General features: G+C 39.9%; 1 protein-coding gene across 9 annotated transcripts in view; it reads right to left on the reverse strand.

The window, feature by feature from the left end:
* The window catches only part of DAB2IP (DAB2 interacting protein), a 586435-nt gene that overhangs the window by 92718 nt on the left and 466713 nt on the right, over positions 1–27004 (reverse strand). For all 9 annotated transcript variants that reach the window (XM_063432812.1, XM_063432814.1, XM_063432815.1 and 6 more), the window contains 2 exons: positions 5032–5185; positions 118–216 (listed from right to left, as the gene is read on the reverse strand). In XM_063432812.1, coding sequence (XP_063288882.1) covers positions 118–216; positions 5032–5185 — 253 coding nt within the window. The remainder of the gene's footprint in view (positions 1–117; positions 217–5031; positions 5186–27004) is intronic.

Consider the following 27004-nt stretch of genomic DNA (forward strand, 5'->3'; position numbering starts at 1 on the left):
GATGCTTTGTCAATGAAATGACACTTGGTGCTTTTTCGGATATCTGGCAAGTGGTTCTAAACGATGATAATGAGAGGGAGAGAAGCTATTACTTAAATAATGCTTTCAATCCTGTACCTTATTTGGGTGAACAGCGCGCCTTAAGTTCTCCATCCATTTATCTCGCTCGGCTGAAGAACGGCATGAAAAACATTTACTGCCGGAAGAAGCGGTTACCTGCAACAAAGCAGATTGTTATTAATATTACTAGAATACCGCATACGTTGACATTGTTAACATACAGTTATACATTTAGAATATAGTTTTTTCAGGGTGGGAAATACGGTCAAAAATGTGCTTCACAAAAACACTACAGACATTCACTTTGGTTTCTAATCTACAAATAACACATTTCAAATACATGGTATTTTTACACTTTATTTAGCAGTTCAAGGGTAAGCATATAGACAATAACTATGATTTTATTATAGAAGTCTACAGGAAAAAGTCAGTGCATAACATCAGGCAGAAAGTCATACATACCATATGATCTACGAGTGGAAATATAAAAGGGAAATAGGTGGAAACTATGGATGCTTAAGTATATTTGTAAGGATGTGGTTAGTGGAAGAGATCATGTCTAAGCCTAAACACGTTAAAGAAAATGCATTATGGAAAGGGAGGGGAAAAAAGCATCAGCTACATTAATAGCAGTAGGGATTAGAATCTGTATCAATAAAATGTTCAAGGGGCAGAGCTCTTACCGATTAAAGGCTGCAGACAAGAATTCTGCAGCTTTTGCAAGCAGTTTTTAGATACATGCCCAATGAAAAAATACATAATTAAATGTGGGAATGGGGGTATATCTACAAAATAAGGATTTAAAAAATACATATTTTTGTATTTGGCAGTGGAGTGTGCCGCTAAATCAATCCAACAGGTTATATGATCCCTATGGATGGACTTCTGATTGCCTGGATGCCAGTTAATAAACGAACATTCCATATACAGTATCTCACAAAAGTGAGTACACCCCTCACATTTTTGTAAATATTTTACTATAGCTTTTCATGTGACAACACTAAAGAAATGACACTCTGCTACAATATAAAGTAGTAAGTGTACAGCCTGTATTACAGTCTAAATTAGTTGTCCCCTCATAATAACTCAACACACAGCCATTAATGTCTAAACCGTTGGCAACAAAAGTGAGTACACCCCTAAGTGGAAATTTTCAAATTGGGCCCAAAGTCTCAATATTTTGTGTGTCCACCATTATTTTCCAGCACTGTCTTAACCCTCATGGGCATGGAGTTCACCGGAGCTTCACAGGTTGCCACTGGAATCTTCTTCCACTCCTTCATAACGACATCACGGAACTGGTCGATGTTAGAGACCTCCCCCACATTCCTCTTGAGGATGCCCCACAGATGCTCAATAGGGTTTAGGTCTGAATACATGCTTGGCCAGTCCATCACATTTACCTTCAGCTTCTTTAGCAAGGCAGTGGTTGTCTTGGACGTGTGTTTGGGGTCGTTATGTTGGAATACTGCCCTGCGGTCCAGTCTCCGAAAGGTGGGGAGCATGCTCTGCTTCAGTATGTCACAGTACATGTTGGCATTCATGGTTATCTCAATAAACTGTAGCTCCCCAGTGCCGGCAGCACTCATGGAGGCCCAGACCATGACACCCCCACCACCATGCTTGACTGTAGGCAAGACACACTTGTCTTTGTAGTCCTCACCTGGTTGCCACCACACACACTTGACACCATGTGAACCAAATAAGTTTATCTTGGTCTCATCAGACTACAGGACATGGTTCCAGTAATCCATGTCCTTAGTCTGTTTGTCTTCAGCAAACTGTTTGTGGGCTTTTTTTGTGCATCATCTTTAGAAGAGGCTTCCTTCTGGGACAACAGCCATGCAGACCAATTTAATGCAGTGTGCGGCGTATGGTCTGAGCATTGACAGAAGTGAGAGGCATTGATTATGATATGGCTGGTGGCTACACAGTTGCTTTGCTGTGCAGAGCAAGTCTGGGTTTAACTCATGGACTTCATGCTCACATAATCCCAGCCAAGCAGACAGACAGCAGGCAGGACATACTTTCGGAATTAAATGGTTAGGGGGATCATAGTTTCATTGTGTATACAATCAAGAACTGAAAAGTGTTAACATTGTATTTACCACTTTTAGACAAAACAGAACAAAGGAAGTGATATTTTTGAAATCCGGGACAGAATGCACTTTAGATTTGTCAGTCCCCGAGTGCCTGCGCGTGCAAGCCTTCGTTAGTTCTATAAACAGTGGCACTGGACACCCGCCCGTCTTGATGTTAGTCTACCAGCTGATTTTGATGTCGACTTGAGTTTGGCAGATTGCCAAAGTAATCTCCTGAGCACACTTTCAAGGCAGATTGTGATGCCATCAACTATACAATCTGCCAAATGTGTATGCTGGAAAGAAAACGCAAATGGCGTTTGTGAATTTTTATTCCCATCTATTCCCACAAACCGAAAAATGACAAAAAATTGTAAACAAAAAGATTACGGATAATCACGGATGCAGAGAATGCGTAATATGAAGTATAATAAATACTATGTAACAAGTAAGATCAAAATATACACAAAGCAGTTACTAATCTTCACATCTATAAAGACTCAGATTTCTAATCAGGTGCCATTAACATATTGTAAAGAATAGCAAAATAATATTTTAGTAATTGTGTGAGCTAAAAATACAAAATAGGTCATTTTCAGATAATGTAGCCAGTTCTAGTAATGAAGTAGTCTATGTTAGCTGGCCCCTCATTACAATATTTCACCATAGTAGATCGGGTTCTGCATGATATGTCCTGCCCTAAAGGAACACTATTGCGGTGAGAATTCAAATCTGTATTGTGAACGCTACAGCCCTGATGCCCCTTGTCATTTAGGTTTTCCCCTAGTGATATAAAAGAAAGGCAACAAAATAAATCAAATTACTCACAATTTATCAAGGGCAGAGTCTCACTCGGCACTGCCGCGACCTCCTCCTTGGGTTGCATCATTCTAGAGGAGCATTAGATATTTAGGGCGCATATGCAGCGCTCAACTACAATGGTTCTCTATGGTCGACCGTGACGGCACTACACATGCATGCATGACATCACGGTATGAGAATTGGGAAGTAAGATTCCTGGCTCTCATATCCTTCCAAGCCTTCTAATTAGTGAACTAAAGTGTTTTGGGGGGGGTAAAGGTACAGGGCAGACCTGCAGGCACTATAACAACTTCAATAAAATAAAGTTGTTAAAGTGCCTACAATGTCCCTTTAACCGGAACAAAAAGTACACCTGCTCTGAGTTTGCAATTTCTATACCTTCCAGCAGGCCCACATTTAATGGGACTGTCCCAGTTTGCTCGAAGATCTGCAAAAAATAAATTTAAAAAAATCTTCCATGGGGTGTAAAGCTATGATGTATACAGACACTTTTACTCATTACTCAAACTTTTTTTTTTCTTTTTTCAAGGGACGTGCACTTGCCCCCTTCTTGTTCTTTGTTTTTGATGCCCGTGGCACTTTGGGATCTTGCCATTCGGCTATAGGTTAGCACCATGGAGTGTCCTTACTGTAGCTTTAAAAGTCTGGTGACCTGTTGGTGGCTGATTTCTGATTTAAACTGTGCACCGTGGAAATTGCCTGGGGAGTTATCAGCTGGCTGGCAGCTAGGCTACTTCCTTAGTGTGGATCTTGCCATAGCACCAAGTATCCGGTGGATCTGTTCTGAAAATTGGGGAATATTATTCAAATGAACGGATAACGGTCTCTGAGATTTCAGTAATTAACAGGATAAGAAACCTGGAAAATCTAATGTCGGGCTCTTGTTCGGTCATGAAGGTTTGTTCGTAAACATTTCTGACGCCAATCCTTCTTAAAAGAGAACTTGAAATGTGAACATAAAGAGGGTTAATTTCAAATTACATGAGCTATCCATGTAAAGCCTCTGGATGCAAATCTTTATTTAACTAGATATATATATAAATTTTTTTATTGTTATTAATTTTTTTTTTTTTGCTGAACCTTTAATGACAGACTTGCTTAACAGGATCGAGGCTGCATAGCAGTGTTTATGAGACTGCTCACTCACGTTGGGAAATTTTAGACACAGACAGACAATGTCGTGTGTCCTGTTGTGCCAGACAGCCATTGCTTATCCACATCAAATCGGCAAAATTCCATGACTTTACATGTAGGTTGTTGAGCTAAGGCTTTGAATCAGATTGAAATTTAACCCCTTTCTATTTCAGCCTTTCACTCTTTCCAGGCATTGCATTTCTCTCTCTCTGGCTTGAAAGGGTTAAAAAAAAGGTCACAGCAGCCGCTGAAATACCTCGTGTGAAAACCGAAACGGCAAGTTCTGGGATTGTATCACAGAGCGAAAGCCTTTCCTTTTCGCTTTCGGCCAAATCCCTGACTTAATTAGGTGAACGGCTTGCTCTTTCCCAGGTTCCAAGTGGTATTTATATGAGCTGGGTATAAAAAATCTCTCTTAATCCCCTCTGGCACGTGCAGATGATCCTTCTTTAAGATATTGCAGATTTCCTGGTCTACGTGTATGATAGGTATCTGCAAACCTGCTTATGACAAATTAGCATGATAATCTGATATACTTCACACCCACTGTGCACCAACCACCTGAGCAAGCTTTTAGACCTTTAAATACAGTTACCAGTAACGGCACTGTATGATGACGTTAACCGCGCATTCTCTGTATTGCAGCACGTGATGTCATCACACAGAATCGTGTATACGTAACCAGCCACATTTAACAATATCTAAAGATTTTATAAAGACTTTGGCTTCGACAGTGAAAAAAAAAAAGAGAGTATAGCTTCACACGTATTTATAAAACACACAATAAAAAATAAATAAAAGACTTTTGTTAAAAAAAAAAAAAAAAAATTCAGTGTTATGCTGTCATCCACTGCTTGGAGATTGTATGATCTTTTTAGAAGGTTAAGAAGACCTACTGAAACAGTGACCTTAAGAAAAGACAGAATCGGCTTACCTCGAAACAATAATCTTGGCCAAGGATGCTGCTGTGAACGGGTTTGATCACCACCTCCTCCTCCATACTGAGATCAAGGGCTTCGACTGCGCTGCTGGGGCTTAGCAAAGATTCGTGAGACCGTGATTCTTTCAATCTGGGCATTAGATGGGACCTGTTGAAATACAGGAGATGTAAGCCATACCTTTGCTTTGTCTTACCCATAAAATTGCATCAGACTGTCATAAATTGCTCTCCTACAAATGCCATAACCACATCAATGTTTCCCAGAGATAATTATAAGGCTCAAACGCCTCCTCCTAGTAGTTTTATAAGCTATGTCTTTTGAGATCACTCAAACTGCATCTTCATATCAACAATAGACGGAGACAATGCTCACAGCAAGGGCTACAGATAGTAAATGTGTTATAATGAGCTTGACTGTTGTGTTGATTCTTTTGATGACTGTCATGTGAATGATTTAAGTATTCATGTCGAACATATACATTCCGTCAACAAAAGCTATATTATACCAGCCAAGTGATATGTTGTGATTTCTGATGTTTACAATGTATGCAAAGTTAAATGATTATTAAATCCAAGGCGTTTATTCCCTTAACGGCAAATAGAGTAGGACAGAGAAAAATTAAACAAAATAGTAGAACCATTCACCAAATAGGCTATTGTGGCATTAACATTCACAGATCACCACAATTGTCTGTGGCAGCATAACTTATATTAAAGGACCACTCTAGGCACCCAGACCACTTCAGCTTAATGAAGTGGTCTGGGTGCCAGGTCCAGTTAGGGTTAAACCATTTTTTTTTTATAAACATAGCAGTTTCAGAGAAACTGCTATGTTTATATTAGGGTTACCCCAGCCTCTGGTGGCTGTCTCACTGACAGCCGCTAGAGGCGCTTGTGTGATTCTCACTGTGAAAATCACAGTGAGAGCACGCAAGCGTCCATAGGAAAGCATTTATAATTTATAATGCTTTCCTATGAGACCGGCTGAATGCGCGCGCAGCTCTTGCCGCGCGTGCGCATTCAGCCAAATGGGAGGAGAGGAGGAGGATCGGAGTAGGAGAGCTCCGCGCCCGGCGCTGGAATAAAGGTAAGTTTTACCCTTTACTCTCCATCCAGCCCGGCGGGAGGGGGTCCCTGAGGGTGGGGGCACCCTCAGGGCACTATAGTGCCAGGAAAACGAGTATGTTTTCCTGGCACTATAGTGGTCCTTTAAAAAAAAAAAAACACCTTAAAGGGACACAAAGTTACATGACCAGAACAGTTGGTTTCTAAATGGTTTGACATTAAATTGGGGAACACTCGTTCTGATGGTGATGTGGTTTAGAGTACCCCTTTAATTCTGTATTGCAGATTATTTTTTAGAGATATCTTGTGCGATGTAGATAACATGGCTTCAGTATAAAATGTTTGCCTCAGCTAGGTACCCTACAGCTGACACTCTCCTTGGTTCCGGTTTGGTGAATACATAGGACATCAGACAAACCGGGAATGCAAAGTGATGATGTGTAGCAACAGGAACTACATGTCAGTATGAATCGGGAATAACCTTGTTTAACTGCTGAATCACCAAGACGGGGTGAAGCAGTCTATGTCACAATTATCTTGAAAGCATACTTAAAGGGACACTGAGCACCAAAACCACTTCACCTTTATGAAATAATTGTAATGCATAACCCTTGTCCCTCTAGTCTACACAAACAATGTAAAACGTTGACATTTCTGAGAAACTGCAATGTTTACATTTGTCAGAGAGCACAATTTCAGTAGCTGTCAAACTGACAGCCGCTAGAGGATCTTATTTCTTAAGACCTAGAAAATCGAAGGTCTTCCTGTTTGTTGTCATCAAGTACAGCACGAAGATGTCGAATCAATCCAATACTTCTAGTAGAGAAGCATTTGATTGGCAGAACATGATGACGGCTGTGAGAAAACTCTCCCAAAGGAGAGCCCGTAATTATTAGAATTTTTTTTAACTGGAGTGTTCATTTAAAGGGATATTTCAGGCACTGAACAGCAATGTATATGGGAAAGCATGAGGCACAATACCATAGCAGACGTGCATTTCACAAAAATACTAGTTTTGCTACTGGAATTGCAGACACATAGCAGGGAGCTTGCAAATGTACGGCTCCCTTAAAACATGCGCAACATGTCCCATTGGGATCAGCTGAGGCTGTGTGCACCTGAGCAGTACATTCACAATCAGTTAAAGGACAATGAGCACAATGCACAGGAGAGGTTCGGTGAAGTGTAACAGAGAATGTGTGTATCGTTAATAACACTCACACACGTTAGTGGGAGACCAGAGATTAGCAGAGAGTTCTATATGATCAGAGTGGACACCGCTGCAATGAGAGGAGACCAAAACAAATGGGTTTGCTACAAAACCAGAGTGTGTTTGTTGTTTTATACATTTTGAATCACGCATAGTGCATGAGCGTATGTTAATATCCAGTATCCATAATTACAAACTATCAAATATTAGCTTTAATAGAAGAGTGACTTATCATACCTATTCCATGCCTGAAAAGAAGGAGTTAATATACGGTGCAATATCTATCTATATCTGAACATACACACAATAAGTAGACCTCAGTCTATGTATATTATTTTGTATTTATGACCGTACATTTATTGCCCATCCTTTACCAGTCTGTGACGAGAACCACTGCGGGTGATCAGTAAGTGATAAATCAAGCTGTAATCAGTTTGGTGACAAAGCGCGACTGTCACATTTGTCTGTCTGTGACATATTGTGACACGTCTTACAAACCATTTTTTAAGGGTTTAATTGATATAATTGATAATTTTTCTGGGAAGTTCTTATTCCTCTTTTCTCCTCACTCTCTTTCCCTGGGGGTATCACTTAGCTTTCTTAAAGGAATTGATATTTCCAATGGAATTTTAAGATACAAAAAAAAAAAAAAAGATTTTTCACGTAACCCTAAAATGCAGGGATTAGACAACTAGATAGCGTCCAAGCGTCCTGAACTTGGAATGACAGTCCCATGTAGGGATCTGTGTCCCATTTACATGCCTATAACACTTTTTTTAATGGAATAAAATGAATCTTAATGGTGTGCTGGATGTTTTAACCCCTTAAGGACCAAACTTCTGAAATAAAAGGGAATCATGACATGTCACACATGTCATGTGTCCTTAAGGGGTTAAAGCAAGCACTAATGGATAAATTCCTATTACCATCACAAAGTAGAATCTCAAACCACTGAGGGTATGGCTCAAGCAGAGATTAACTTTATTCTAGCCATACTAGCTGGACTATTTCATACTAGCAATGGGTGCCACGATCGGCTAAAAGTTGTTAGCAGACACCCTCAGCCAAATTACAGCCACCCATTGCGGTTTAGGGTAATACTTCCTCATTATCCCAAGCAGCACAGAGGGGACGAGCTGCTGGGGGCTCTCGACACCCTTTAAACATTAGAAACTGTTTAACACTGAATGGAATGATGGCGCCAGTTGACTCCAATAACTGACACTATAATCACTTCAATGCGATGAAGCGGTTACAGTGCATACTATGTCCCTTTGTTGTATGCACACTGTTTTCTTGATCAATTTTTGTCTAGTGTAGGAGGGAAGGACCAGACAAAAGAAAACAAAATGCCGATGCACGACAAAAATCAGGACTCTTCCGTTGAACCGAGACTATTAGATGTTATGAATATTTTAACTTCATAAATACTTCTATTATGCATAGGATACAATGATCACAGTATATAGTCCGAGGTATCAGCAAAGGGTCTCCCTTAAAGCTTCCATGAATGTTGCACACTGCTCGATAATACATCATGGCTGATAAACATACTGCAACGGTTAATTGTCTCAATTCTCTACAGAAACAATAAATATGACAGTGATGAAGATAGCACCTAGTCGTAATACAAGGGTTAAAAACACAACAGAACATAATAATCCCATTTCAAGTAAAAGAAAATACACTTTGCTCAGTGCTCAAACACATAAACATGTTTACCGAAATGATTTTGGAAACCCATTGTAAATTACTCTGACCTTTCATCGCTAGTTTAGAGCCTCCGTTTCTGTGCTTGTATATCGCTGAACATCGTTTAAAGGAAATATTTACTGCCTTAGACAAATCTTCAAACATGGCTGGGTATATCTCGAATAAAGCATTCACATCATGCCCTGAAGTACTATATATTTTACATTGTATTATTGCAGTCCAACCTTTCAATACGCCATTAACCTTTAAAAGAATGACTGTATACATCCCAAGGGTATTGTAAATAATAAAAAGGAGAGAGGCTTATGCATAAGAAATCTAAAATCTGATCTATAAAACTGAAGTAAATGTCGATCAAAATGCTGTTTTCAGGTGATTGTGGCCATGAAAGTGTTAAAGATAGGATGCATCCATTGTTTCAGAAAAGGCGTATGTGATATGTTCTGAGCATAAATGAGGTGACAGATTGCCAAACGCAGGATAATTAAATAATACATATTCATTGAAAACAATATCTGTATTGACATATAAAAATGTATACATATCACAGGCTCGCTCGACACAGCAATAAATCAACCTTTATTTCTTTCATGCGCATTTCACAGGAATATTTTCAAATTAGATGTGAATTATGTGTATTTCATAACAAGCAAATGTTGTAGCACCTTCAGAGTGAAATTAGCAAACAAATTATATTTGTGTCCATGTAGTGCGGGGCAGATATCGTCTACGTAACCGCCTAATAGAAGATTGTTTATCACTATTAAATTATTGCAAATCTAACACATTTTATACCAAAGTCACCTGTCCAGCCTCAACCTTAATTTCTGTAATAATATTACAAAGGAAAAGTCAAGGAAAATATTATGCCTCATTTTCTACATACTGAAGGACAGATATTGTCTATGTAACGGTTGCATTAGAATGCTGATTTGCAATCCAATTCTAGCCTTAATTTCTCCGAGTATCTTAATAAGTATAGGTTCTCTGTGTGAAAATAATTACCTGCTGTTTAGGGTTGCATATTAGATTATATTAGAGCTTTGTAAATTAACAATTCTAATTACCATGGGCCTACTTTAAGAATATTTCCATTTTCTGATGGGTTGAAAGCTCAAAGTAATCTACCAAAATATTGTTTTCCTTCTCCCCAAAAGTGATGGGGTGTGTTTCCTGTACATCTTCTAAATCATGTATTCATAAAAGAAAAAATGCATAAGAAAATGTTTACATACCATTTCTTAACATACATATTACACTGTACTTACATTTTTTTTATTATTTTGAAAGACACAATGAAAACACAATTCTTTACTATCTAGGACTTTAGCTCTGTAAAAACTAGGGGTAATAACTCTAATAAAATGATTCATGGCACTTAAATGGTTGTAAGAGGTTTAAACTCCACAAGGATATTCTGGAACCAAAAGTATGGAGAAGTAGGAATTATACCATCTGTTAAAGATTTTACAAACCGATGACATTACTAGTGGACAAGAGATTTTTTACATTTTAACACAACTTTCAAAGAAGGAACAGCAAGCTTTGATTTCATAACCTATAGTCTAGAAAAGATAAACATCCGTAATGAAAGCTTAGAAAGGTCGTTGAACTTTGAAACAACTTGACCGACCAATATTAGATCATCCACAAGACCGAGACTCCTTAGAAAACAATTGCAATTTCAGTTGAGTCAAACCAGCTTCACTGTGAGCAAAACCTCAATGCCAAAGCCAAGATACATTTGAAGGCTTACATTTACCAAATTTTGTTACTAAATCACCCTTAGGTGTCTTCTTAATTTCACTTCAATCTCTGCAAAGCAAGCATGATTGTGCCATAAACAAATATATGTATCCTTATCAAAAATCTGTATTGACTAACTTCCCATACATAAAATGACAAATCCTGCATTCTCATCTCCTAAATCTAAATAGAATTTGATAATAGCCCTTTGGTTGAGACCGGGCCTTCTCTTTGTCTTTCCAAAAGCAGCAAAGAAATTAAATCATATATTGTAGGCAAAACATACTACTTTAAGGTCAATGTACCATCCTGGTAAATTGCCAAATAACACCTGTCCTGCAGTTGAGCCATCATGACGCTTCTCTTATCTTATTTTCCGCTTCCATGCAGTCCCAATAACTTCTCTCTCGAACTCCATCTGCTGGATCCAGATTCATACAAGCAAGCCCCCTCCATCCTTCTGAGTTAGTAACTATGTATGCTATATTTCATGCACCGCTATCTCCCATATTGAGTAATGTAGGTTGAAAGATTCCTAAGCATCAAGTTCAACTTTTCATACATCCATTTCAGCTATTTGATCTGACCGTAGAACTCAACTCAAAGTGATTACCTATCAATTATGTCCATCATCTTGTCAGTAACCACGTTAAATCGCATCACATTTTAGAACCTGCGAGCGCTTTATAAAAAGAAAAAGAGAAAAAATATATATATATATATAACTAGATTTTTTGTTTTTCAATCTGCCTACAAAGCTAACACTTTGTAACCTTTCGTGTTATATTATGTTTGAATGTTTATCAAGTATTTTTAGTAACCATATCATTCAACAGAGCCAGGAGACATGTTTGTGCTTGGAATGACTCTTTCCCATGATGATTTTATAGGATAGAGTTTTATATAACAAAGTACAATTTGCCTAGTTGAACCTTATACATCAGAAGTATGTTTTCCCCAAGCTGCTTCCGTCAGGCTCCAAAAAGTCACTTCTGTTGGTGTTGTCTGTAAACAATATGGCTTGCAGTCTACATTACAGCTATGCTTCGCTGCAGCTTCTTCCCTCGATGACTCGAGAGCCATAGTATAATTTAATTAGACTTAATCTTCTGAAAACATATCGGAGGGCAATTTCATTGGTCAAGGTTTGCAGACGGTGTGCTCTCCCATGCATGAGATTGCATTGATGCTTCGGGAGCTAATACCAAGTATATGAGATTATTTCTCAAAGGGTTTTGGATTTCCAGGTAATTTGTGATAGTGGATGATCCTGAACAATTAACACACAGAGACACACAGGGTGAGATACAGAGAATGGGCTGAAAAGGTTTTCAGTGCAGCATATAATGAGTGGAACAAATATGACTTTAAATTATATATTTGTTTTAAAGCTTATTACAAAACAAACACAAAAACCAAAACAAAAAGCCAAGGCTGGATTACTCAAGACATAAAAGAAATCCTGGGATATGAAATGCCTTGAAGGTCTAAAGAGTAGCAAAGATCATTGTTATTCTTTTAAGCTGAATACGAAGTGCTACCCAATTCATTCTTTCCCAGATCAACTCGTAGCTCTTCTGCCACTGAGCTGTTTTTGTCCATGGAACCAGATGAGAAGCATGATTTTGTCAACCCATGCGTGAACTTTATTATTGAACATCTTCCCTTCTCCCATCCATCCACTAAGGAGACTGTGTATATATTATCAACAATTGTAAAACTGGTCACAACTCATCTAGCTGAAGAGGGTCAATTGATGCAGACTGGGCTTAAGATGTCAGGAGGGGGGTGACACTCTTCTCTTGAGGGCTTGGGGAAGCAAGCACAAGAATGATTGTATATCTCCAGCATTCAAGTGGTTAATGTGTTGACTTGTCTCTCCTAAAGGTCTCGAGATCAAGAAGAACCCATTTACTCTCTGCACTTTTCCATTTAGGTAGCGACTTTGTACTGGGCGGCACAGAGCTAGAATGTATTATTTTATCAGGTTAATCTGACAGCATTCTAGAGCATGTCATGAAAGTGAATTGCTTTCCGAGTTACGGATATTAGACCTCCGTGTCACATGTCCTCTTCTTGCCCAGCGAGTGTGGACGACTTGAAGGCTTTGCTTTCTTATCTTGCATAGTGCCGGGAAATGCGAATAAATGTTTAATGAAAATAACAGATTCAAATTTGCGGTTAGTTAATAGACCAGTAACGGACATCTCCTAAGAGTCTGTGCTTAATGAACACTCAATTTAGAAAGAGATACAGATGGGGTACATAGTGTTACCATCAGCCAGAGACATTCAATAAATAATTTACTGCTTGTAACCATTGAGTGGGAAATAGCACAATATACATTGAGTGCATTGATTGAGACCAAAGGAAAACGGTCACCTATTTATTAGGGCAGGGGATAATGTGTCTCTGCTCCAAAACATGCATTTCTTAATAGGGATGCTGTTGTACGGACAACGGTCACATCCAAAACATCCAGAACATGGAAAAAACCTACACACACAGAAATGTACAGTTTTATATCATACAAGGTTACATAAAATGACCCGTTTCAAATAAGTTTAATGGATGGGAAATTCCTATCGCATGGCGCCTGGGAGAGGCATTTCTGGGCACCAGGCAGAAAGATTTCATTCTCTATTAGCCGTGCCAAGGGCAAGCAGCAGGGCTAACACAGGCCCGGGCCAGGGAGCGTGTGCTTTAAACTTCCATTGTGTGCAAAAGCACAGTAATTGCTCCTTCACAGCCCGGCAGTGAGGTAAACACTGCAATGTGGGGGAGTTATTGCCGTGGTGGGCACCAGAAGGAGCAGTAAGCCACCAGCCTGCTCAGCTTTCCACCTGGGCTGTCCTCTTTTCTGTCAGCTCGGGATCAGCAGCAGCATTCCAATCTGTTCATTGCTGAGCTTCCCTCCCGGTCCTACTGCTGGACCACCAGGGAATTATAACCCGTGCTGAACCACCAGGGATCATACCCAACCACCTGCAAATTAGGTAAGCAGGAAGTGGGGATACAGATAATTCTTACACACCCATTACACACAGCCTATAACCTCTACACACATTCAAACACAGCTAGTGCACACCACACATAGCCTATAATCCCCACATATTACACACAACCAAGGCACACCACATATACATTACACACAGCCAACAAACCTCACACACAAACACATTAAACAGAGTACACACATATACAAGCACACTATGAGAGAGAGAGAGAGATACACACTCTAGGTACGGGCCCCCGTATTCCTAATTAAAATGATATGGTCAGGAAAAGTAGCTTGTCATGAGGGACACATGGACTGGGTAACCACTTTAGTTCCGTGGACAAGTATATATTTTAAATTCCACACCCCTGAGTTTGTAAGAATTGGGAATGTAAATGTATGTGTGTGTGCTGCCCTTATTCTGCATGTAGTATAAATTTAGGACAACGGTCACCTCAATGTTGACCTTGCCCTGTGCAATGGAAGTTCACAGACTGTTACTGTGACAGGAAGTCATAGTGAACTTGGAATATCAATTCTAAAGTCCCGACAGACGACAACTTATTAAGACATTGTTGATCTAAGTGACTACTAAACTAGTTGAGGGTTGACGGCCTGGTGTTGAATTTTAATTACTCTAAGTTTTAATTCAGAGATTTTGATACAGATGAAGCAGTAAATACATTAACAGAATTTAAAAGCAACTTTGGTCTCCTTGCTGTGCTAACAATTTAGTACTTATGCAAGCATTTCAGTGCTATTTTCTGTATAACGTATGACAAAAATTTAAATCAGTGGCAAAAATAAATTAAAAAAAACAAAACAAAAACACAATTCTGTCCTTTATCTCTAATTCTACTCATAAAATGTATGAGACATATAGTAGCATGCTGGACGGGGCTGCGGCAGGCTGACACAAAGCATGACAAGACATTGGCTAGAACTGCCCAGAAAAGGAACATACCCATCTAAAAATGTGTTGTGGGTGGCAGATCGGCAATCTTTCATTCATGCCTGCCTATTGAAGCCGATTGCCCCGAGTATACTTTACACAGTACGAGCATGTCTGATTGTATACTTGTGCTGCCCTTATTGTGCCAGAAACTGGGCACCAGGGAGCACGGCAGAATAAGAACCTCAAATCGATGCCACACGCAGGGCCCTTAAGAGGAATGTAATGTTCAATTCATACGCTAGAATAAGGCTTATCCACTAAACTTTTTATTGAAATTGAAAAATTGAAGCACAATTCTGTAGCTCAAGCATAGTCATAATGCGGCTATTTTTGGCATTCGGAATTACCTTGTGAAAATTTGTAGTTTAGCAAATAACCGTGTAAGAGGTCTACTTACTAAAAGTAAAACTGCAGATAACGGACAGGAGAACTGTAATTTGTAGGCTGAAATGGACAAATTATGAAATGGCCAAGTTAGAGGGTTTTTTTTTTTCCTTTGCAAGTCCCTGTCTGTTATACAAACATATACGTGATCACAAAGCCAAAAGGACTCATCTGAACATAAACGTATTGTATTATACAAGCTCACGGTTTTTAAAAAGCTGTTTAAACAAACTTTATCTAAGATGGATCAAACATTCCATCACATAGAACGTGGGAGATGCGAACCTTGGAGATCAGAATTAAAATTACAGATGTTTAACCCCTTAAGGACCAAACTTCTGGAATAAAATGGAATCCTGACATGTCACACATGTCATGTGTCCTTAAGGGGTTAATGCATTACGTTGAAATCAAGTCCTGTTCACTTACTTTGCATTAAAGCCTGTCACTGGCTCTCAATTAGTTTTTTTTTTTTTTAAATGGCAATAAATTCCCTGGTCCTTATTAAATGACTGTCACCTATTCAGCAGTTTGTGACAATTCGGCAGACCACGTCACTTTTTGCACAAAGTACGATCTTAGCTCACAAACGCTTTTCATTCTCTGTCACAACATTTACACACACGAGGCCCTCTCGGAGCTGGAGATATAATCCCACTCCATCTCTCCCATCGCCACTTCACTCCACTCCCATTGGCTGCTTTGTAACTGGGCAGACAGACCACCCTGGCTTTGCACAATCAATTTATTTCTGAACTGGAGCCGCAGCAGGGATCTTGCGCATGAGAGATTAGTAAAGTCTCATCTATTTATTTAGTTTTCTCACACAGGTATAGATTAGGTAATTGCTGCATTTTAAAAAAAAAATCTCTTTCCTGGACCCTTGGTTTTGTTATCGGCCTAAGCTTTCTCCAGTTCCTTTCCTGTGCACTTTGTTATGGTGTGAATTTATTTGTGTCATTGTAGAACTGATATTTAAACTCCGTCCCGGAGTTGGGTACACCACATAATGGGTTAAAAGGAAAGAACATCATAATAAAAATATTGTAGGTTAAAATAATCTGCACGAGTACAGGTCTATGAAGTGATAGCATTTTCCGTTGTATATTTATCGCGGTTCACCATTGGTTTGGAAATTATCTAACCTTAACCTTTAATGTGTTCCTATGTTTGAGAAAAAAATAATAATTTTTTTTTAGAAAGTATCTCTTTAATTAAAATTAGATGGTGCTCTGAAATTCGTCACTGATACACCACTGTGCTATGTGTACGGAAATGTAAGTTGTTTTTTGTCTGTGTTTAGTCTGCATATGTCACAGATACTGACTTTGTATCAAACGCTGACACATCACAGCTAAGCTGTGCCACCTACAAGGTCTGTACACAGCAGGTCAATTTTAATGTCTACAACATATTTTAATTAAGCAGACCGGTGGTTTATAAGGTAGCAGCAGAAAGCTTTTAGACACTTCGAAAATGCGAACAATTCAATCGAAAGAGGCTGTGTATGGAATTTCAATAAGATAAGAGCCAACGCTGATAAGCAGAAAAGCAATTTGTGTTCTGCCAGGAACAACTTTCTCTCCTTTATTAAGCTTGTAATGGCTCAACAACACCAAGCTCAGGGGCAAATACAAACTGGAAGGCAGAGTCAGGGTAGGGGCAAGACAGTGACGCAATGCACATCACTGGTGTGGGGTTTTGTCAGCCTGGCGTGCACTTGTCCAATTGAGATGCGTATCGACAGGCCACCAAGGGTCGGTTTCCATGGGTAGAAATGTAAATCAGTAATCTTCGCACCGAGTGATGGATCTAGCATTGCAAAACGAAAGAAAAAGCTCGCAAGAATGATGGGACGGGGCAAGTCTTATATTGTGGCCGGTCCCCACCAGATATGAGATAGCTGGGAGAGATCACATCCTAAAATCTCTTAAAATTTGCCAAATGACTGACATTAGTTCCACATTATATTTTAGAAAAAAAATCCACAGACATATTACAAGGAACAGGGCACAAATGTCACCAATGTCATCGTAAACAGTTATAGTGCACATCAACATACAGGTTTATTTACAAATCTCCAAATAGTAGATTTTAGGTGAAGAATAGTGAAGGTGTGACTAAAGCAGAGTTGGATCAATATTATTTTAGCCCAATCGTTGCCATCTGGATTTCAATCCACTATACTTTCTGCTTTTAATGCATAACCCTGATCGTATTCCACCTTACGCACTATAGATCTAACGGGCTTCAGAAAGCATGACTGGAGAAGGAGTCCTAATCCTGGGACAGCTATTTGCTATTCACCTTATTTATTTAGTTGACTGTGCAAGAGCCTAGAATGTGAGATAAAGTTGGTGGAATGCTCGGTGTGTCCTACAACACTGATGGCTAATCTGGACATGTTTGTGAGCTACACTTCTGAAAATGCTCAGCTAGCCAACAAGAACCAAAACAACCGCTTTCCAAATTATCCTGCTGATGGAACGCTCGTGATCAAAGTGCGATTGTCAACAAGCATGCTCCAGGAGAGTCGTGATTGGAGCTATAACCAAGTAAGGAAGACAGCCACTAGAGACATGGTAACCCTACAATGAAAATTTTGCCGTTCTTGCAAAATGGCAATGTGTTCTGTTGCAGGGTTAAAAAAAACAGGGGCTTGGCACCCACATCATTTTCCAAGAATGAAATTGTTTGGGTGGGTGCCTGTAGAGTTCCTTAAAATCCCAGACAAGTTGTGATTTTTTTTTTCTTCTAATCCAGCCACCGTAGCCTCTAGCAATCTCAACTGTCAACTCAGCTCACGGTTTAGTGGATAAGCCCCTTAGCATCCGCTGGGGAGAGTCTCCCATTACTTAAACAGACAGTTAAGAGCTTGTACAGAGTTGATATGCTAAATTATTTCACTTTTAATCCTCAATTTGCCTGGTTCAGGGAATCTCAGTGCAGAAGAAAAAAATAAATTACAATGCTTTGCTATATTTATATTTAAATATGGAGCACTCTGTGAGAATGGATTATGGGAGGATTTGAAAGCCTGCCAGCATTTAAAAAAAAAAAAAAAAAAAAGGAGACTTACAGCCAGAGAATGGTAACTTCAGATGACTCTCTTACAAGAGACCACAATTGTTCTCAGCCAATCAAAAATACATGAGTTATTAATGTCTTTAAGTTATCCACCAATCAGGAGGGGAGTAGATAGTAGACTTGTGCAATAATACTTTTTTGCTGATATGTACGAATCAAATTATTTTTAATCTACGCCCAATCTAATCAACTGTCTGGGATTTACCTGTGGGATCTTATTCAATAAAAGAAACGCCATGTTTTTCTGAAAACGTGTCTGAGCAAGATCACTCCTTTACTGGAGCTCTAAAACTCATTACCAGAATTACCTGCCAATTCATAAATGAAATGTTACACATACTAGAATTAAAAATCCCAGCCTGGACTGCGGGATGTATATTCATCCACTCCAAAATCAGGACTGTCCATGTGGAATCAGGACTTTTTGGAGCTATGCTTATATACGTTTTATATAAAATGTATATATAAAAGGAACGCTCACTATTTGTATGACAAGTGCAATTAAAAATAAAAGTACAAAACAGGAAACTGCATGACCTTCATTTTCGACAAGAAATACATCCTGCGATGCTTTTGTAACGGAATATGCCTGGATAAAATATCACAAGCTGGATGTAAATGTATAGTTCCGTTACTCAGACGACAAAGCAGTTTAGATTTAGCTTTCCGGAGAGCGAGATGAAAAGTCACTGTTTAAAGGGTCTTAGACTGTAACATCCAGCAATTCATAGGAGTTTAGAATTTGACAACGTTAATAACGCAGCAGGATCCATGAGAAATGGTCAATCTCTAAAAACGACCACTACCATGCTATACAGAACATATACTCAGCAGAGATATTTATATACCTCCCAACTATCTATGCTTTTAGGAACAGACCTGATTTGAGTCCTTTCTAGCCGCCTATTTCTACACTACAGTCTGTTTTAATATAATCTAGATTTTTGAAATGTGAATATTTAACAGAGCTCCACAGCTATAACGTGTCTTGGCCCTACAATACATTTATTAAATGAGTCTAGAGCCATGATAGACACATTTTTGTCAGTCATCTCTGTACTTACTGTCCATTTCCCCCCATCTCCGTACTTACTGTCCATTTCACCCCATCTCCGTGCTTACTGTCCATTTCACCCCATCTCTGTGCTTACTGTCCATTTCACCCCATCTCTGTGCTTACTGTCCATTTCACCCCATCTCTGTACTTACTGTCCATTTCCCCCATCTCTGTGCTTACTGTCCATTTCCCCCATCTCTGTGCTTACTGTCCATTTCCCCCATCTCTGTACTTACTGTCCATTTCACCCCATCTCTGTACTTACTGTCCATTTCACCCCATCTCTGTGCTTACTGTCCATTTCCCCCATCTCTGTGCTTACTGTCCATTTCCCCCATCTCTGTGCTTACTGTCCATTTCCCCCATCTCTGTGCTTACTGTCCATTTCACCCCATCTCTGTACTTACTGTCCATTTCACCCCATCTCTGTACTTACTGTCCATTTCACCCCATCTCTGTGCTTACTGTCCATATCCCCCCATCTCTGTGCTTACTGTCCATTTCCCCCCATCTCTGTGCTTACTGTCCATTTCCCCCCATCTCTGTGCTTACTGTCCATTTCACCCCATCTCTGTACTTACTGTCCATTTCCCCCATCTCTGTACTTACTGTCCATTTCACCCCATCTCTGTACTTACTGTCCATTTCACCCCATCTCTGTGCTTACTGTCCATTTCCCCCATCTCTGTGCTTACTGTCCATTTCACCCCATCTCTGTACTTACTGTCCATTTCACCCCATCTCTGTACTTACTGTCCATTTCACCCCATCTCTGTACTTACTGTCCATTTCACCCCATCTCTGTGCTTACTGTCCATATCCCCCCATCTCTGTGCTTACTGTCCATTTCCCCCCATCTCTGTGCTTACTGTCCATTTCCCCCCATCTCTGTGCTTACTGTCCATTTCCCCCCATCTCTGTGCTTACTGTCCATTTCACCCCATCTCTGTACTTACTGTCCATTTCCCCCCATCTCTGTGCTTACTGTCCATTTCCCCCCATCTCTGTGCTTACTGTCCATTTCACCCCATCTCTGTGCTTACTGTCCATTTCACCCCATCTCTGTGCTTACTGTCCATTCCACCCATCTCTGTGCTTACTGTCCATTTCACCCCATCTCTGTGCTTACTGTCCATTTCACCCCATCTCTGTGCTTACTGTCCATTTCACCCCATCTCTGTACTTACTGTCCATTTCACCCCATCTCTGTGCTTACTGTCCATTTCACCCCATCTCTGTACTTACTGTCCATTCCACCCCATCTCTGTGCTTACTGTCCATTCCACCCATCTCTGTGCTTACTGTCCATTTCACCCATCTCTGTACTTACTGTCCATTTCACCCCATCTCTGTGCTTACTGTCCATTTCACCCGATCTCTGTACTTACTGTCCATTCCACCCCATCTCTGTGCTTACTGTCCATTCCACCCATCTCTGTGCTTACTGTCCATTTCACCCCATCTCTGTACTTACTGTCCATTTCACCCCATCTCTGTGCTTACTGTCCATTTCACCCCATCTCTGTACTTACTGTCCATTTCACCCCATCTCTGTACTTACTGTCCATTTCACCCCATCTCTGTACGTACTGTCCATTTCTACCTGTCAAAATCGTGATTTTTTTTTTTGCACATCCTACAAAAAGGTAACAAAGTAATGTGGATAAATGAATAGTATAATGAAACCTTCCATTAATTAGCAGACTGTACAATATCAGACAGAATTTGGTTTCTCACTCGTTTTATTTTTTAGGCAGACAATAGAGCAGGGAATTCAAACTGTGGCTCCAAAATCTAGAATTATTTGAATGCAATAGATGGGCAGATAATTATGGGAGTTGTAGTTCAGGGGTTTGAGAGGATTGCTCTAGAAGAGCATTGAGATCAGTATACTAGCATACCTCCCCAACCTGAGAATCGGGACGCCGATTGGTAAAGGGGGCAGGCCAGTGATGCTATCCCATCACTAGTTCCACCACCAAAGAGACAGACCCGCCCAGAAAGGGGTAGGTCCACATGTGTTCAAGGGACACTATAGGCACCCAGACCACTTCAACTAATTAAATCTGGGTGCAGTGCCCCTGTCAGTTTAACTCCACCTCTAGTGACTGTCTACTAGACGACCTTAAGACACATTAGGTCTCCAATGTCAGCTGACATCAGAGGAGGAGGAGGGGAGGAGGAGCCGGATCCAGCGCCAAGAGACATCGGCGCAGTATTCAGGCAAGTGACAGAAGGCTTTTTAATGTGAGCGAGGGGGGCACTATAGGGTACTACAGTGCTTGGAATACAACTGTGTATTCCTAGCCTATAATTTAATTTGATGTCAGCCTGGTGTGAATACACACCTGGCTACCTGTACATCACTCAGGCTGGCTCATTGAGGGCAGGACATGCATGGAGCACTCTGCCCTGAACCAAAAGCTGATAGCTGGAAACTAAGGCGGGGCAGTCCCCGGAATTTGGGAGTGTCCTGTCTAAATCAGGACGTTTGGAGGCATGATCAAGTACTTAGTTTGCTAGATTACAGATTACGATGAAGATTTATCTCTCACTATAGATATATATATATATATATACACACATATACATATATTAGTTCCCTAGACCAAAGCCAAGATACATGCCCCAATAATGAAGGACGAAGATCCCTTTTTGCTGCATAGATTATCTGCCTGGCGCAACACATTCACCGATCGTAGACTCATCAGTATATTCATACACACATTGAGCCCTGAAATAAATTGTTTTTGTTCAGTTGTTCGTTATCATTCTTCAATCTTTGCACAATGTCTGCCGTCTGCCAAATGTGATTATTACTATTCCGCATTACTTTCCAACAATGCGAGCTCTGTGTATGCGGGCTGCAGGGACCAGATTTTGGAAACCGGGCGCTTTACATTTTTGTTCATGTAGAAGCAATCTTTTTTGGATTTAAGGCATCTGGACAGTTAATTTAGTTTCTACCCCTACGACGGATACATCTATTACAAAAATAATGTTATTGTTTTTAAAAAGTTAGTGAATCTCTGTTTGGTATACCAACCAACATACTGCAATAATAACTGTTCTCATTTATTTATTTATTTATTTATGATTATCAAACAAATATTTATAGCATCAGACTCATCTGCCCAACCTTGACTAGTCACTGTTTAAAAAGAATTATGGCGGCACTCGGCAAGACGAAACCCACAGCAATTACACTGCTGCAAAGTGTTAAATAAGGAGCAAATAAGTTAAACATCAGATCTGTTGCTACGGAGACTGCTCTAGTAGTTTTGTCTGTCTAACATCTAGAATCTTGTGTGCACTGAGCAAGTCTGGGATAACGTTCTAAAAAGCAATCTCCCTGGAAACCAACGGAATGTTCAGTAAATCCATAAATGAATACATGTTCTGGCAGATTGCTCCAAAACATTGCACAAACCTGCAGAAAAGAACCTTTTGGCGATGACCTGGCACTGCCAATGTTTCTGATCTACGATACCCATGTCAAAACTCAAGTGAAGCCAATTCACCGTTTGATGGTCTTCTTTACCCATCCAAGAAAATCTTCTGTCTATGCATGTTTCCATCAGATGTTTGTCATGACATATTGTCTTCTTAACAGAATCTTTAACCCCTTAAGGACACATGGCATGTGTGACATGTCATGATTCCCTTTTATTCCAGACGTTTGGTCCTTAAGGGGTTAAGGGGCTCTCTAAGCATCAATATCCCTACAGCACAATGAAGTGGTTGGGGCACAGACACCCCCCTCTTTTCTGTCAAACCATTTTGGAATGATGTAACAAAACAGTCAAAAATGCAGTTTGCTGGAGAGCCACCCCCACCTCCGGGCTTTTTTTCCTCTCCAGCAAACTGCATTTTTGACTGTTTTTTTTTGTTTTTTTTTTAGAGTTCTTTAATGTACCCGGCTTGCAGCCCGATTTAGTATATATACATATCACGTAACTCATGCCTTAAACATACAATAGACTTCTATTTACAGAACACTTTCCCCGATTATGTAACAAATTACTTCAAACTCAAAGCATCCTAACCCCATTTGTATCCTACTGGTGTAAATATTTATTCCATGGATGGACAAAGTAAATAGGAGATTACTGCATAGTTTGTTCAAATAACATCCGGGTTAACGCTGAATTTATAAGGAATGTCAGACATTATTAACATCTTTAGAGACCAAATCAGCAAGGTGAATTGTTAGGTTTTGCCTTGGCATGGCAGGTGAGCTTAATTGAACGCCCATTGGGGTGATACTAAAAACCCTCCAGTTATTTAAATGGGCATTTGGATTTGGGATAGTGTGCAATTAACTCTCTTCTTTAATTTGTATTGTATGTATAGGGGCTGATGTGTACTACGATCATTGCTGCCGCCAAGGAGTTGTGGGCACAGGGCTCAATTTTGTATGCTAATATCACAGAGCAACAACATCTCTGAGTCTTATGTTTTGAAGTCTTTTTATGAACTTAAGAAAATGTCATAAATAAATGCTAGACTCTGGATTTACCAGTGGAGACAACCGGACAGGCACTACGCTCTCATTTGTGTGCATTGTAGGTTAGCGTATTGAAGCAGTGCGTCCATTCTAAACGTTAAACCCTGTATGAGTAATTTGTTCACAAAATGGCTCATGAATCCAAGGGAGAGGTATATCAATTTCTCTGCTATCACAAGTACTTGGGGAACAGCATTTAATTCTACAAGTAATTGTGCAATAAAATAGTAATTTGCAAAGAATTAAATATTGTATTTTTACTGCATTGCTCACAATGAGTTATTGCAGTGATTCCCAACATGAGCTCTAAGCAATGCTTGAAAGGCTCTCTCTACTTGAGCATAGGTTAGAATTTAAAGAGAAACTGCTTCAAATTAGTATATTCTAACAGTGGCTTATTCACTAAACTTGGATTTGTGAAGATTATAAAGCAGGCCTCCCAACCAACCCGATTTCGGTAGGACAGTCTCGATATTAGGGTCCTGTCCCAACTATGCGGACACCTGGGAAATGTACCCGAAAATCATTGTGTTGGCATTAGACATGCTTACGCTATGATCAGGGTACTAGGACCCTGCAGAGAAGAGTGAAACAGAGCTACATTGTCCACCCTCAGAGGGCTGGCCTGGATGATTGACCTGCTAATACTTTCTGCGGACCCCCTTTCTGTGTCGGCATGCCTCCGTGAAACTATGTTGGGGGTCCTCACGCTTTGCATGAGGACATCCAACGTCTTGAAATCCCTCATAAAGTATTGACTCAATGCTTTCCTACGGGGAAGGCCTAGTGTGTGCACATTTGCACGCCTTGGCGCTGATGTCAGCCGAGGCACAGAAGGAGCCAGCGCCAAATAAGTGAATTCAATGGTTATTACACACATTGAATGCCGCGAGAGGGGGGAGGCGGGCAGAGGAACACTGCCCAGCCTCTCCCAGGTTTGATGTCAAGCGAGGGGTATTTTTCTACTTCTTAACATTAAACAGCAGTATAGAATGTGAATCAATAAACATTGACAGTTTTATGGTTTTCCTTTTTCTGTAATAAACGGCAGAGTGTGGAAGAGTCATTTTTTTTTTTTTTTTGCCATCCTTCAGATGACTACAAACAGAATCAAGCCAAGATGACATCTGTACACAGGCAAAGCTAAAATAACAAGAGAAAACAAGACTGATCTCTGGAACCACAAATTAGCCCTTAATGACTTAAATCAAAAGGGAGCTCTGGACAATAAAACGAATATAACAATTTCATAAAGCAAAATTGTCCTTCTGAACAGAGTCAACATCACAGAAGGGAATCAATACGAGGATTTACAAGCGAGGTGTCTGAAAGGACGACCAATTGTAGATAATTCTCGGCATTATTCTATTCTCTGTCCTGTCATCTTGTTTAGGCACAAAGGATTTTTTACATGGAAAATAAAAATAAAAATAAAGGGAACAGTTCGCAACCTGTCACTTTGCAAGTAAACATAAATAAACAGGAGCGGGTTGAAAAGAATAGGAAAAATGATGCAGGTTTTAAGTCCAACACGGAGAGAGAGACAGGATAGAAAAATGTAGAAATTCTTGTAGGACTCCTAAGCATAGGTTTGTGGGAGAAACATCCCTCTCGTATGGGAGATTGCACAGGAGAATGAGGGCATACAGACTGGCTAGTTATTAATCAAGATGGAAAAAAAAAAACAATAAGAAGCACTGATTTCAATGAACAGAAGCCATGTAATTCCATGATTCATCAGTAGTAGGTGAGTCACTGTACAGAGCACCCATCAATATCCGGAAACTCACGGCATTATTTGTCATTACTAAGACTGCCCGTTTTCTATTAACCCTGGTTGTCTCTGCTATACTTCAATGTTTCATTTGAAATCAAGGAAAAATAAATAAATGAAAAAAAAAAAACAGGAAAGGCTGAGTGATCCCTGTTGTAGACCTGATGCTGCAGAGGGAGATGTTGATGATTTGCACTAAAGAAGGGATGTTAGACATGTAGTAAGTGTCACATTTATAAAAGAGAGGGGTGAACCACGGCCTGGCCTATGCCGTTAAGAATTAGGTGTGCAAAGAAAATCCACAACAATCTGTATTCTGAAAACAAGCACACATCCGGCTTCAATAGCCTTTGTCTTGGTCCAAAAACGTGTACGCATGTACATACCTCGCGTTCAAATAGACAGAGATGGACACTTTATTTATTTATTACTGGTATTTATAAAGCGCCAGCAGATTGTGCAGTGCTGTACAATTAGTGGAGAACATACAATATACACAGACAAATACAAAGGCTAGAAAGGGCCCTGCCCGTAAGCTGAAATCCTGCCATTTAAAGAGCATAGGTAAATAGCCCGTGAGCTTACAATGGGGTGTGGCCAGGGGCGGGATTATTATTAGAAATGTTAGGAGACTTACTAATAGCAATTTATACAACTAAAATGTAATATAGAACAATGTATCTTATTTACACAGACTGATTTCTAAACACATTTATTGTAGTTTAAAGACACATTACTGGGAGTATTATTGCTGTAGAGCTCTGTTATACACACACATTACTGGGAGTATTATTGCTGTGGAGCTCTGTTATACACTCAGACACATTACTGGGAGTATTATTGCTGTGGAGCTCTGTTATACACTCAGACACATTACTGGGAGTATTATTGCTGTGGGGCTCTGTTATACACTCACATTACTGGGAGTATTATTGCTGTGGGGCTCTGTTATACACTCAGACACATTACTGGGAGTATTATTGCTGTGGAGCTCTGTTATACACTCAGACACATTACTGGGAGTATTATTGCTGTGGAGCTCTGTTATACACTCAGACACATTACTGGGAGTATTATTGCTGTGGAGCTCTGTTATACACTCAGACACATTACTGGGAGTATTATTGCTGTGGAGCTCTGTTATACGCTCAGACACATTACTGGGAGTATTATTGCTGTGGAGCTCTGTTATAAACTCAGACACATTACTGGGAGTATTATTACTGTGGAGCTCTGTTATACACTCAGACACATTACTGGGAGTATTATTGCTGTGGAGCTCTGGTATACACCCAGACACATTACTGGGAGTATTATTGCTGTGGAGCTCTGTTATACACTCAGACACATTACTGGGAGTATTATTGCTGTGGAGCTCTGTTATACACTCAGACACATTACTGGGAGTATTATTGCTGTGGAGCTCTGTTATACACTCAGACACATTACTGGGAGTATTATTGCTGTGGGG

This window comes from Pelobates fuscus, chromosome 9, assembly GCF_036172605.1.
Source record: "Pelobates fuscus isolate aPelFus1 chromosome 9, aPelFus1.pri, whole genome shotgun sequence".
NCBI lineage: Eukaryota > Metazoa > Chordata > Amphibia > Anura > Pelobatidae > Pelobates > Pelobates fuscus.